General features: G+C 36.8%; 1 protein-coding gene across 1 annotated transcript; it reads right to left on the bottom strand.

Moving 5' to 3' along the window:
• LOC139193639 (cullin-3B-like) lies at nt 1-492 on the bottom strand. The gene has a single exon (XM_070817070.1). The coding sequence runs from the start codon at nt 490-492 to the stop codon at nt 1-3; it is 492 nt and encodes a 163-aa protein (XP_070673171.1).
• Between the last annotated feature and the right edge of the window lie 12716 nt (nt 493-13208).

Below are 13208 nucleotides of genomic sequence, written 5' to 3'. Positions count from 1 at the left end.
TTAAAAATCAGCTGAAACCTTAAGAAAATGCTTCTCAAAGTCATCTTGGTAAACAGTAAAACCTAAATCCATTAACATTTTTATAATATTCCTCATCAAGCCTCTGTTAATTACTTCACCACTCATTTCTCTGTGCACAAGCTCAAGAAGTGTATCCAAAAGCCTAGATCGGGTTTTGCTAGCATCGATAACAACATCCATCCACAGGTTCAACCCAAACTCACGAACAGGGGTTTTGGGGGTGCTTGGTATGAAGTTCTTATCCATGTACACCAATATGTCTCGGATCATCTGCACCGCTTTGTTATGCTCTGCCCAGTTCCGGTTCAGCTCTTCTAGAAACAACTCTCCCTGAGCAGCTTCAATCAATTTGAACATTTCTTTTACATGATAAGTCATGGTTGTCAACAGACCAGAGTAGAGTTTCTCTCCAAAATTGTGCACAACCATATTGTAAGCATGCCTGAATTTATGCCACATTATTAAATCCATTTGCTAGTTATCTTTGCAAAATGAGACATAACAAATTGGAAAGCTACACACAGAAAGAATCCTCTGTTTTTTGTAAATTACAGTGTTACTAAGCAAAGCTTATCAATATAGCCAAATCAAGTCAAGGCACAAAATTATATGCCTCGACTACCATCAAATGCACAAAATTCTGAACCAATAACGGAATGAGAAATAAAGTGCAGCGGAAGTAAAATATGTGGGAGACTAGCATCAAATGCACTACAAGGGGATAAAAGAGGCAAGACTAACACTCTCCAGCATAAATAAGCACAAATCAACACAAAAATCAACATGTAAACTGAGAAAATGGATCACAAAAATCAAAGGCGAAAAAGCAATCATACACTCCTAAACTTTAACTAATGGTGTTCAGAAATGAAGTCTATCCAACAAACCTAGAACAACCTATCACCTCATAACAAGCATCAATATTTCCATTACCCAAAAACTAGTTCATAATTAAGACAATTTACATATCGTTTTGCGTCAATTGAAAGAGCTAGTAGCAAACCTATACACCTCCTCGAAGCTGAATGAGCTCAAATTATGATTGTAAATTTCATGAATCGCATGTTCCAGGATCTTCCACGTCTTCTCAACGCACTCCTGAAAAAAAACGACCTGATGTTTGAAGGCTTCATTTAGGAAGCTCCTCTTCTTCTGACCACTCATCTTCTCGAACTCAACCCAACTCAAAGCCTAACACATCGGATTTCGGGCCCTAGAAACCCGATTGAACCGTGTGTTTGCTTTCGATGGAAAGAATAGGAGAAATTTAGATTGAACCTAGTAGCAATTGAAACGTGTGTTTGCTTACGGAGAGAACATGAGATATTTTGATTGAACCTAGTAGCAATTGAAACATGTGTTTGCTTTCGGAGAGAACAACATGTGTTTGCTTTCGGAGATAACAGGAAGTGTGTTTGCTTTCGAAGAGAACATGAGAAATTTCGATTGAACCTAGTAGCAATTGAAACATATGTTTACTTTCAGATGGGAGAACAAGGCGGCATTTAAAGATGAGCATTGGATACCCAGGTCATGTGGAGTGCGACGGAGGAAAAGCAAGAATATACTTGCTTTTTTACTTAGGAAAACTAATGAAAAGGGCTTGAAAATCTTGAGTTTTCCTAAGTAAAAAAGCAAGTCTATTCTTGTTTTTCCTCCGTCGCACTCCACGTGGCCTGGGTATCCAATGCTCATCTTTAAATGCCGCCTTGTTCTCCCATCCGAAAGTAAACATATGTTTCAATTGCTACTAGGTTCAATCGAAATTTCTCATGTTCTCTCTGAAAGCAAACACACTTCCTGTTCTATCCGAAAGCAAACACATGTTCTTCTTTCCGAAAGCAAACATATGTTCAATTGCTACTAGGTTTAATTGAAATTTCTCATGTTTTCTCCAAAAGCAAACACACGTTTCAATTGCTACTAGGTTCAATCAAAATTTCTCCTGTTCTCTCAATCGAAAGCAAACACACGGTTCAATCGTTGCTAGGTTAAATTGTTACGAGCCAATCACAACATCTGCTTCGTTGGATCTTCATCCCAGATTGGGTCAAAGGCCAGGGTTTTCTCGCGATACCCGAACCGCCCGATCTCAATCGGGTTTCTAGGGCCTGGAATCCGATGTGTTAGGCTTTGAGTTGGGTTGAGTTCGAGAAGATGAGTGGTCAGAAGAAGATGAGATTCCTAAATGAAGCCTTCAAACATCGGGTCGTTTTTGTTCAGGAGTGTGCTGAAAAGACGTGGAAGATCCTGGAGCATGCGATTCATGAAATTTACAATCACAATTTAAGCTCCTTCAACTTTGAGGAGATGTACAGGTTTGCTACTAGCTCTTTCGATTGACGCAAAAGGATATGTAAATTGTCTGAATTATGATCTAGTTTTTGGGTAATGGAAATATTGATGCTTGTTAGGAGGTGATAATTTGCTCTGGGTTTGTTGGATAGACTTCATTTCTGAACACTATTAGTTAAAGTTTAGGGGTGTATGATTGCTTTTTCGCCTTTGATTTTTGTGATCCATTTTCACAGTTTACATGTTGATTTTTGTGTTAATTTGTGCTTATTTATGCTGGAGAGTGTTAGTCTTGCCTCTTCTATCCCTTTGTAGTGCATTTGATGCTAGTCTCCCACATATTTTACTTCCACTGCACTTTATTTCTCATTCCGTTATTGGTTCAGAATTTTGTGCATTTGATGGTAGTTGAGGCATATAATTTTGTGAGTGCGTGTACAAGGGATTTTCGGGAGGAAAATTTTATCTGAACTCATATTTTGTATCTCAACATTTAGCTTACTTTTTATACCCACATTGTATTTGATTTATCTTTCATCATCTCTTTACACCTAACGTTATTTCCGAAACCGCTCTTACTTATCAAAACTCAACTCAATCAAACTTTTTTTTACACCCAACTCAATCTACTTAAAAATAAAAAATAAAACCCTAACCAATCCATCATCTCCATGGAGCAAAGGAGAAATTTTTAGTTGTGACGGGAACACAAGTGGTACATCACGTGTTTTAATAGGAGTGGTGGGAAATTTTATTTTTTAAGTTCTTAACTTTTTAGCACACATATCCCACAATTTGTATAGTGACACGTGGTGTACCATCCCGTGTCCCGTTCACACTGAAAAATCTCTCGAAGCAAAGCCCATTCTCTCGAAGCAAAGTCCATTCTCTCTCCCTTTAAAAAAATCTTTCCATCTCCCATGGTTGGCATTCTGCACCCCCATCTACTCCTTCGTAGTCATCCAAACCTCTTCCTTTTCTTCATCATTTGACATCTCTAAATTTCTAAGGCACTAATTAGCTTAATAATTGGTATGTGTTCAATCGATTGGTTCAATTTTTACGTATTGAATCATTTTTCTTTTCAATTAAATGAGCTTCTGGTTAGAGTGTTTAATGAGTTTGGTATGTTTCAATTAAATGAGAATCTTCTAGACTGTATATTCCTATCTGTGTCTGTGGTAGAAAAATGGGTACACCCATGATAACTTTTGGTAGCTCAAGGAATATTTTTAACCTTGGATTTTTTTTTTTGTCGAAACCGTGGATACTTATTAGATACAAAAGTTGCAGACAAAAATTCACAATACATAGAATTGTGGTAAAAAGTATATCGCATTTGCACGTTTTATAGGTGAATTCATAGATAAGCGGTTTTTATTGTTGACCAAAACTTCGGGAATTAATCTAACTTAAATGTATAATTGAACTTATGCATTTTAATGATTAAATTTTTAAATATCTCGACCACATATGAATTTAATATCGTAGTATCTTTTAGCCTTTATATTGGTATCTGTGGCAAAAAAATGGGTACCTCCATGAGAAAATTTTGTAGATTGATGAATATTTTCAATCTGAATATTTATTAGATACCATAAATTATAAGTCTATTCGCAAAAGTCTAAGTCAATGCCACGTACAATATTTGTTAAGATATATTTAGGGAACTGTTATTAGCACTCCAAAAATCTCATTCTACACCTTACACAAGTGTATTTTTGTTTCTAATTATAAAAAGTTTGGAGTGCAAAATGAGATTTTTGGAGTGCTAATAACAATTTTCTATATTTATATACATTTTATTTTAGTTTGGAAGTCGACTTCCTTTTTTTTTCTTCTTTATTTATCAAGTTGGGAGTATCACTGACTGTGACCCTATGCAACTAGTTGTTGATTCGTTTTAAATAATCAACATTATTTCTTACAATGTCTTAGACGTATGAATAACAGAAAGAAAACAATCATGATAATGATGTTTGCTTATAACCAAGTGGCATGAAGGGACAAATGTGTATGTTTCATGCATGACTTGGAATAATATTAGTAAAGTCACACATGCCAATCAACTTGTTGGCAAGTGGCCCTTTACAACAATGGTGAAAAAGTGTTGTGCTCTTGCATGACGGCGTGGGTTCGAAATCTGTCGGTGACTAATTCGACATCTAACTAACTAATGTTATTGCTCGACTAAAAAAAAAATCAAAATGTATGTTGACACACCCCGACCCGGAATATCTACTAGAACTCCGAATCGAGCTGCGCTGGTCGACACCTGGAAGGTGACGAAGCCATAAAGTGTGATGATATGGAAAAATGTGAATAAATTTAAAACCTAAGAGTGCCTAAATACCAGAGTGCACTGGTGAGCAGGAAAGAACTCACTTCACTCGTGATACAGAACATATGTATAGTACAGTAAGGTGAGATAATGATTGTACCATCATAAAAGACATATGTGCTGAAAAGTGCCACGAATCTTCGTCAATACAGAACTCTGCTGCAGGAACCTAGAGGGGTACACAAACAGAAAATGTGAGTGAGTGAAACAAAAATTTTCAAACCAATTACTACCAAAGATAGTAGCCCCTCACCGTAATACCTGTTTAATTTCCTAGAAAATAACAGGCATGACTATAAATGAAAACCATAACCAAAATGATAGTCTTATGGCTATGCTACGTCAAACATCCTAACAGGAATGAGTAACCCAGGTGAAATAAACCAATAGGAAATGGCATGCTAGCCGGATCCACCCATCATGTACGGTTGAATCAATATCTCATCCCATATATGCTAGCACCTCATCACATATCTCATCATAAATATATACTAACATCTCATCATATATCATCACATATATGCTAGCATCTCATCATAAATATAAGCTAGCATCTCATCACATATCTTATCATAAATATATGCTAGCATCTCATCACAAATATAAGCTAGCATCTCATCATACATATAAGCTAGCATCTCATCATAAATATAAGCTAGCATTTCATCACATATCTCATCGTAAATATATGCTAGCATCTCATCACATATCTCATCATAAATATATGCTAGCATCTTATCATATATCATCACATATATGCTAGCATCTCATCACATATCTCATCATAAATATATGCTAGCATCTCATCACATATCTCATCGTAAATATATGCTAGCCTATAAGTCGGAGTCACTTGTAGTGACCTGTACGACATATTCATATCTCAATCTGGCCAGAGTCACCTCTAGTGACCTATATGGCACCACGCCTGCACACAATTCGGAACCACCGTAGTGGTTTGTATGACAGGATTGGGTGTAAATGAATACGCTCAAGTGCTACAATCACGTGAAGAGTCACCTACGAGTCGGAACCACCTATAGTGGTATGTACGACAGACATGTGCACCTACGTTGAATTCAAGGTGAGCATACAGTGCGGGAAGTGAACATTACGTGAAGGATTGTGCCTTGGCCACAGGCGGGAGCACTAACACCGGGGTGTAGGTTTATGAGTTTTAAATATATTTAATATAACATGTACGACTCATAAGCAACATGTACGACAATGCCGGAGTTGCCTACTATTGCAACATGTACGACAATGTTGGTTGCTTAAAACATAAATGTAGTCATACCATAACCCCAACAATTCAACTAATACCATATACTTACCTAAATTTACTTGTGCATCCTGCGTTTACCTTTGCACTTCAAAGCGTTCACAATAATTATGTGCAAGGAACATACAAATGGATATACAGGATGTAAGTCTGAACTTTAACAATATCATAATATTTCCAGATATATAAACATATAAACAAATGGTCTAGAATGCATAAACTGTAATGCCCCATTCCCAAACTATTTACTTTTGAGAGTAATTATCGATGATAATCCTAATTAGACACTAGCTAAATTAACTATCAATTAATTCTCTTTCCTTACTTCAATTTCTTGATTATTCACGCAATGATTTATGATTGACATTTCACCACTAAAACATAGGGTCAAATCTTATACTCTTTCCACTAATGTCCCTCAACTACTCAATTTCCCAAACTAGACTATTGTCTCAATTATTCGTTCTCATTTATTATATGGCTGCATCTAACGTTTTGTTAGACTACCTACGTACCCTAAGCAGGGATCAAGCCATTCGTAATTCACAATAATTATTTCAAAGTATTCATAGTAATCATAAGCAATAATCAATTTATAAACATTTATGGAATCATCAATCATATATATATATAAAATATACAGTAGAAAGGAAAAGACCCACTTACCTGAGATCTGCGCTACGATTCCCTAACATGCATATCGAGACATCACGAACCATCGTCGCCTATAACCAATTATCGAATCACATCTCAGAGTTCTAACCGATAAAATACATAATTTACATAAAACATATCTTCAAGGACTTTCAAGAATAATTTGAGACCTATTGACCAAGAGTCAACCGTCGATTCGATCGACGGTTGGATCCACAACCTTGTATAACCCGATCTGGAAGATCCACACATCAGATTTCCAATCCGTAACTTCCAAAGATCCAAATTATACTTCTAGAATAACATACTAAAATTTCATTGCGATCAAACGGTCGGATCTCCGCCAATTGCCCAAAACCAAGTGGCGGTTAACATTTATTTTATAAAATTACAAATCCAATTCGGAAAGATCCGCTGGTCGGATTCCCGATCCGTAAGTTCCTATGATCCTCAAATATTATGAATTATAACATATTAAAGTTTCGTAACGATCCAACGGTCGGATCATCAACTCATATAATGACCTATTAACGTATCGAAATGAAACCAAGTCTAGACAATCAATTTACGTCATGCGGATATCAAACATGAACTCAGGGCATCCCCTAGTGTTTAAAAGACATCATCGGGCCATAGGCCACGCGCCGCCACGGGTGGCGGTCGATCGCCCCGACTCGCTGGAAAATTCAACTATTTTTTAAAATTCTAAAAAATTACAGAATTGAAGATCTCAATGAGTATAGTAAGTTTTATACCTGTGTCCAAGTCCAATTTGGCTGGGAAAAGCCCCAATTTTGTAAAAACCCACCGAAACCCTAGATATGGGTCGTTCTTGATTCGTCTTCAAATCAACTCCGACGCCCCATCCACTGATTAGGCTTTATTCCATACCTCAAGGGGGTACTAAAGGTGGTGGTAATTGGAAGAAATTACTTCACAGATGGGAGAATCGACACAAAATAGTCTCGTACGCACCGGTGCGATTTTGATAATTTCCTAGCTAAATTCTACAAATTTTGGGTTGTAATGGGTAAGGGAAGGTCGTGAAACATTTTCCAAGTGATATTCCAACATGACTTGCCGGAAAATCGACGAAAAAAGGGTGGAAAAACTGCCGGGTCGAGCGAGTTCGATGGGGAGAAACAGGTTAAGGAGATCCGGCGCATCTTCTCTCCCTCTGTTCCCCTCCTTGCTCTCTTCTCTGATTGGCCCCTCACTTTTCTCATCTTCCTGATTGGGCAGCAGCCATTCCCTTTCTTCTTTCTTTTCCTTTTCCCCTGGTTCTTCCTCTTCTTTCTTCCCAAAGATAATCTTTTAAATAATATAATAGCACTTAAGAAAATATAAAATAATAAATGGTAATACCATTACTCCAAATTCGCTTCTGCTTGCGCCTACGCGCCCGTATTCTCGAGTACTTCAGGAATACGCTAAAGGGATAATATGTATGTCTCACTATACGTTGGTCAATGGAAGTCAATACCCTCGCATCTAAGGGCATTTTTTGTAAAATCACTTATTAGAATTATAAAAATCATAATTTGCAGGGACGGGTCGTTACATATGTAGTGGATAAACACAATCTCAAAATTTAATTAAACTCACATAACAACGATAAATAAAGACATTATCACAACTTAGGGGTGGTGAGCAATCACATTAAAATAGAACTTAATATATACATATTAAAAACAAAAACAAATTGATGCAAAATTTCCCGACGACTAATATTATTCCAAGTCATGCATGAAACATACATGTCCCTTCATGCCACTTGGTTATAAGAAAACATCATGCATTTACTAATACTATTTCAAGTCATGCATGAAACCTACACATTTGTCCCTTCATGCTATTTGGTTATAAGCAAACATCATGCACAAGTTGTTTACTAATTAGTATTAGTATTACTACTATTCAGCTTGTATCATGACCGTTTTATTTCTGTTATTCTTACGTCCAAGACATTGTAAGAAATAATGTTGATTATTCAAAACGAATCAATAACTAGTTGCACAGGGTCACAGTCAGTGATACTCCCAAGTTGATAAAGAAAAGAAAAAAAAAAGGAAGTCGAATTCCAAACTAAAATAAAATGTATATAAATATAGAAAATTGTTATTAGCACTCAAAAAATCTCATTTGGCACTCCAAACTTTCTATAATTAGAAAGAAAAATACACTTGTGCAAAGTGTAGAATGAGATTTTTGGAGTGCTAATATCAGTTCCCTAAATATGTCCTAACAAATATTGTACGTGACATTGACTTAGACTTTTGCGAATAAACTTATAATTTCTGGTATCTAATAAATATCCAGATTGAAAATATTCATCTATGTACAAAATTTTCTCATGGAGGTACTCTTTTTTTGCCATAGATATCAATATAGAGGCTAAATTCATGAGATATTTATGAATTTAATCATTAAAATGCATAAGCTCAATTATACATTCAAGTTAGATCAATTCCCAAAGTTTTGGTCAATAATAAAACTGCATACCTATGAGTTCACCTATAAAACGTGCAAAGGCGATATACTTTTTAACCACAGTTCTATGTATTGTGAATTTTTATCCTCAACTTTTATGGCATATAAAGGCTAAAAGATACTACGATATTAAATCCATATATGGTCGAAATATTTATCAGTTTAATCATTAAAATGCATAAACTCAATTACACATCCAGGTTAGATCAATTCCCGAAGTTTTGCTCCATAATAAAAACTGCTTAGCTATGACTTCAGCCACAGTTCAATGTAATGTGAATTATTGTCTGCAACTTTTGTATGTAATAAATATCCACAGTAGAAATATTCATCGATATACCAAAAGTTATTATGGACGTACCCATTTTTCTACCACATATACGTACCCAGTTCGTATTCATTTGATGCAGAAGTTTCTTCATCTTCACTGCTCAATCGTTACATATTTGTTCCAGATTAAAAAAAAATCATGGAAAAAAAACCGAAATCGAACCCAAAAAAACCAAAACCGAAAAAAAATTAAACCAAACCGAAATTCGGTTCGATTTTGGTTTTGGCAAAAAACTGAACCGTTTCGAACCGAACCCAACCCTACTACGATATATCAAATCATCCCCCGGACAAGGTTTGTTTTTTCCTTCTCAAAACAGCCTCCAACTCAAAGCCTTATGCGACACAGATTGGGCTACTTGTCCCACCACTAGACGCTCAGTAACTAGTTATTGTACATTCCTTGGAAACTCATTAATTTCATGGAAAGCAAAGAAGTAGAACACTGTGGCGCGTTCGTCTGCCGAAGCAGAATATCGGGCCATGGCAGATACTTGTTGTGAACTCAAATGGCTTCGATATGTCCTCAAAGATTTAGGTGTTGAGCATCCAGAATCGGCTAAATTATATTGTGACAACCAATTAGCATTACACATCGCCAAGAATCCTGTTTTTCACGAGCGGACAAAGCACATAGAGTTGGATTGTCATCTTGTATGGCAACATCTTAATATTGGATTGGTTTCCGCTGCTTATACGCCAACAAGTTCACAATTGGCAGACTTGTTTACAAAGCCCTTGCGAAAGGTTATTTTTCACAAACTACTTGACAGGTTGGGAGTGTACGATATCCATTGGAGTGTACGATATCCATTCTCAAACTTAAGGGGGCATGTTGAGATACTTTCTTATTTGGTTTGATGCTATTCATTGTAATTGATATCCCCAGGTAGAGAAAAACAACAAATTAGAACATGCATCGACCTCACAAGATCAGAGCAGACTATACATTGATCAAAAGAAATCATTTTTACGCAAAAGTGCAAATCTAACCTTTCATTGACATATTTGTCAAATCTTTGCCTTGCTTGGATCCTCCAATCTGGATTTCATATAACATAACAATATTGCAGCATTTCCAGCTGATTATCCCACAAAAAGTGGGCGATGAATGGTATCCTCCTGTGACTGTGAGCTCAGTTTTACCCAGCTTCCTGCGAAATGGTTTTCTTCGTCGAGGAGTGTAGCAACCATTTCACAAGCTAGCAATGACCATCACCATGTACTAACAGAAGCAAAAGTATAAATTTCGAAGTTTAACGAGCTCTTACAAACCCTGCATTGGATGAGGGTAAATACTGGTGCTCAAAATTTGAGACAGGAGGAGAATGATTATTTCCAACAAAGTTCCATCATCCCATTCGGAAAAGTTGAATAAACATGAGGAAAGATTAAGCAACAAAGATGCCTTAATGAAACTTCATCGGAACCCACCCACAGCCTGTAATGATCGGTGAACAATATTCCGACTGACCAAATGCAGGATAAATTATACAGGCTTGTGCCGAAAGCTACAAATGAAGAAGAAAGGAACCAACCCATAGTTTTTTTTTTTTTTTCAAGCAAGGTACCTGTACAATTTTCTATCTGTTTTATCCCTCTCCAAAAACTCCCGCTCAATGACGATTCGCTTCTTTATTACAACAGGGTTGGGCAAGAATCGCCCATGCAGCTGTTTCGTCACCTCACCAACAATGTTATTGTGATCCAGGACCCGCCTTGACTTCATGATCCTCACAATTGCTGCCTCAATCTGGGGCTTCCTGTCTTCCTCTACTCTCTATCGGGTTTCTGGATTTTCTGGTTCAGACTCCCTTCGCGCAACCACAGTACCGATCTTTACCTTGAAGAACTTGCTTGTGAACTTGTCATTAAACAAGAAGGCATCCTCCTCACTATGTCCTTGCTCATTGGCTCCTTCCGAAGAACATTCTTCCCCTTAACACAGGCCAGAGATAGCAGGCACCTCTTCAAGTCAATGGCTGGTATCTCTGTGGCCTGCTCAATTTCCTTATACGTCAACCGGTCAGCAATGAGAGGTTAAAGACCATTAAACCCGAGCTACCCCCTTGAGAAGGATTCGACGTCAAATCTTCTTCTCTCTCCTTTTTCATTTTCTTTTTCTTTTTCTTTTCTTTTTCCAACCACTTAGAATTTTGTTTGAATGTAATACATGGGATTTGAGTAAGTAAGCCTAATTACCGTTAGATTGATATAAAAGTTTATATAAAAGAAGTACGGTCTTCAAAATGAGGACTTTAGGTGAGCAACATTAGTAACGTATGTGTTTGTACCATACTTGACTAATCCCGAAACTACTGAGCACTGGTCAACGTTATACCGTCAAGGACACAGAAGAGTTTCCCTCCAACCAGGAGGCCAATCACAGCGCGACACATGTCGACATCAGAAGCCAATCATAGCGCGACACGTGTCAATATCAGAAGCCAATCACAACACGACATGTGTCAATGTCAGAATGAAACTAGAAACTCTCTTCTATAAATAGAGATCATTCTTTCACAATATTTCCTAATGTCATTTGTATTAAATCATTCACTAGTACTCACTAAAGGAGAGCTTGAATTGATGTATTTGTGTAAACCCTTCACAATTAATGAGAACTCCTCTACTCCGTGGACGTAGCCAATCTGAATAAACCACGTACATCTTGTGTTTGCTTCCCTGTCTCTATCTATTTGCATACTTATCCATACTAGTGACCGGAGCAATCTAGTAAAGGTCACAAAACACTTTCTGTTGTACCAAAGTTCTCACTGATTTTGTGCATCAACAGTATGTATGGCCCGTAAAATGCTTGTCATTTTACTAGAGCTAAAAATGAGTCCTTTGACACTATTAGCACAATTTTCAAAAGGGGAACTATTATTACTATTCCAAAAACCTTATTTGGCACTCCTTACAAATGTATTTTTCTTTTTAATTATAGAAAGTTTGGAGTGTAAAATAATAATTTTAGAATGTCAATAACAATTCCATTTCAAAAGTTCGTAACTCGATATTTATATGTTAAGGTAACGTTGGTAGAGCAAATTCGACCAATTTGGTTCATTTTAACACACGATGTTTAATATTTAATAAAAAGAACCAAGTTGTAATTAGGTTGGTATGGTTTGATGTTGCCTCTATGGGAAACCGGCTAAACCTTATCAAACCGCCTATAAATTTCATTGGTTTTGCCATGTGACATTTTTCATGGGTTACCACCATTAGTATTATGTTTCATCTCATAGAGATTGTTCTCTACTCGATCTAATCGGTTTTCAACTAAACTGTGGGTGGGTTATGGGGTTTTACTAACGCTTTTAAACTGATTTCACTAACAATACTTTTAAAAATACAGTTTGTCAAACGCTCAACTACTTTATTTTACACCTAATTATTCTTAAAGCTATCAAATCAGTTTTTTTTTAAGTGCAACAATCTCAAACTGGCCCTGAATCGCCAAATTGTTCAACAGTAGTTTGGTTTTGATTGGCTTCGCCTCCATTTTATGTAACCGAATCAAAACGCACCTTTTAATGGTTGATGAAGCTATGATTTGAAGTAAAACCGATCCAAACCAGACCGCGCCCATCAAACTATTGTATAAATGTCTTTAGTCGATTCAGTTGGACCCGGTGTACACATAGAGGTAGGCAGCCCAAAATTAGATTCTTACGTCCGAAATGGGGAAAGTCCAATCCAAAGGTAAAGGGCTTTTTCCACACAAGCCCAGCACAACACAGGGGCAAATTTGTCATTACGCTCGCTCCACTAGGGTTTAGCCAGTTT

This window comes from Malus domestica, chromosome 17, assembly GCF_042453785.1.
Source record: "Malus domestica chromosome 17, GDT2T_hap1".
Lineage (NCBI taxonomy): Eukaryota > Viridiplantae > Streptophyta > Magnoliopsida > Rosales > Rosaceae > Malus > Malus domestica.
This window is presented reverse-complemented; position numbering and strand designations above follow the sequence as displayed.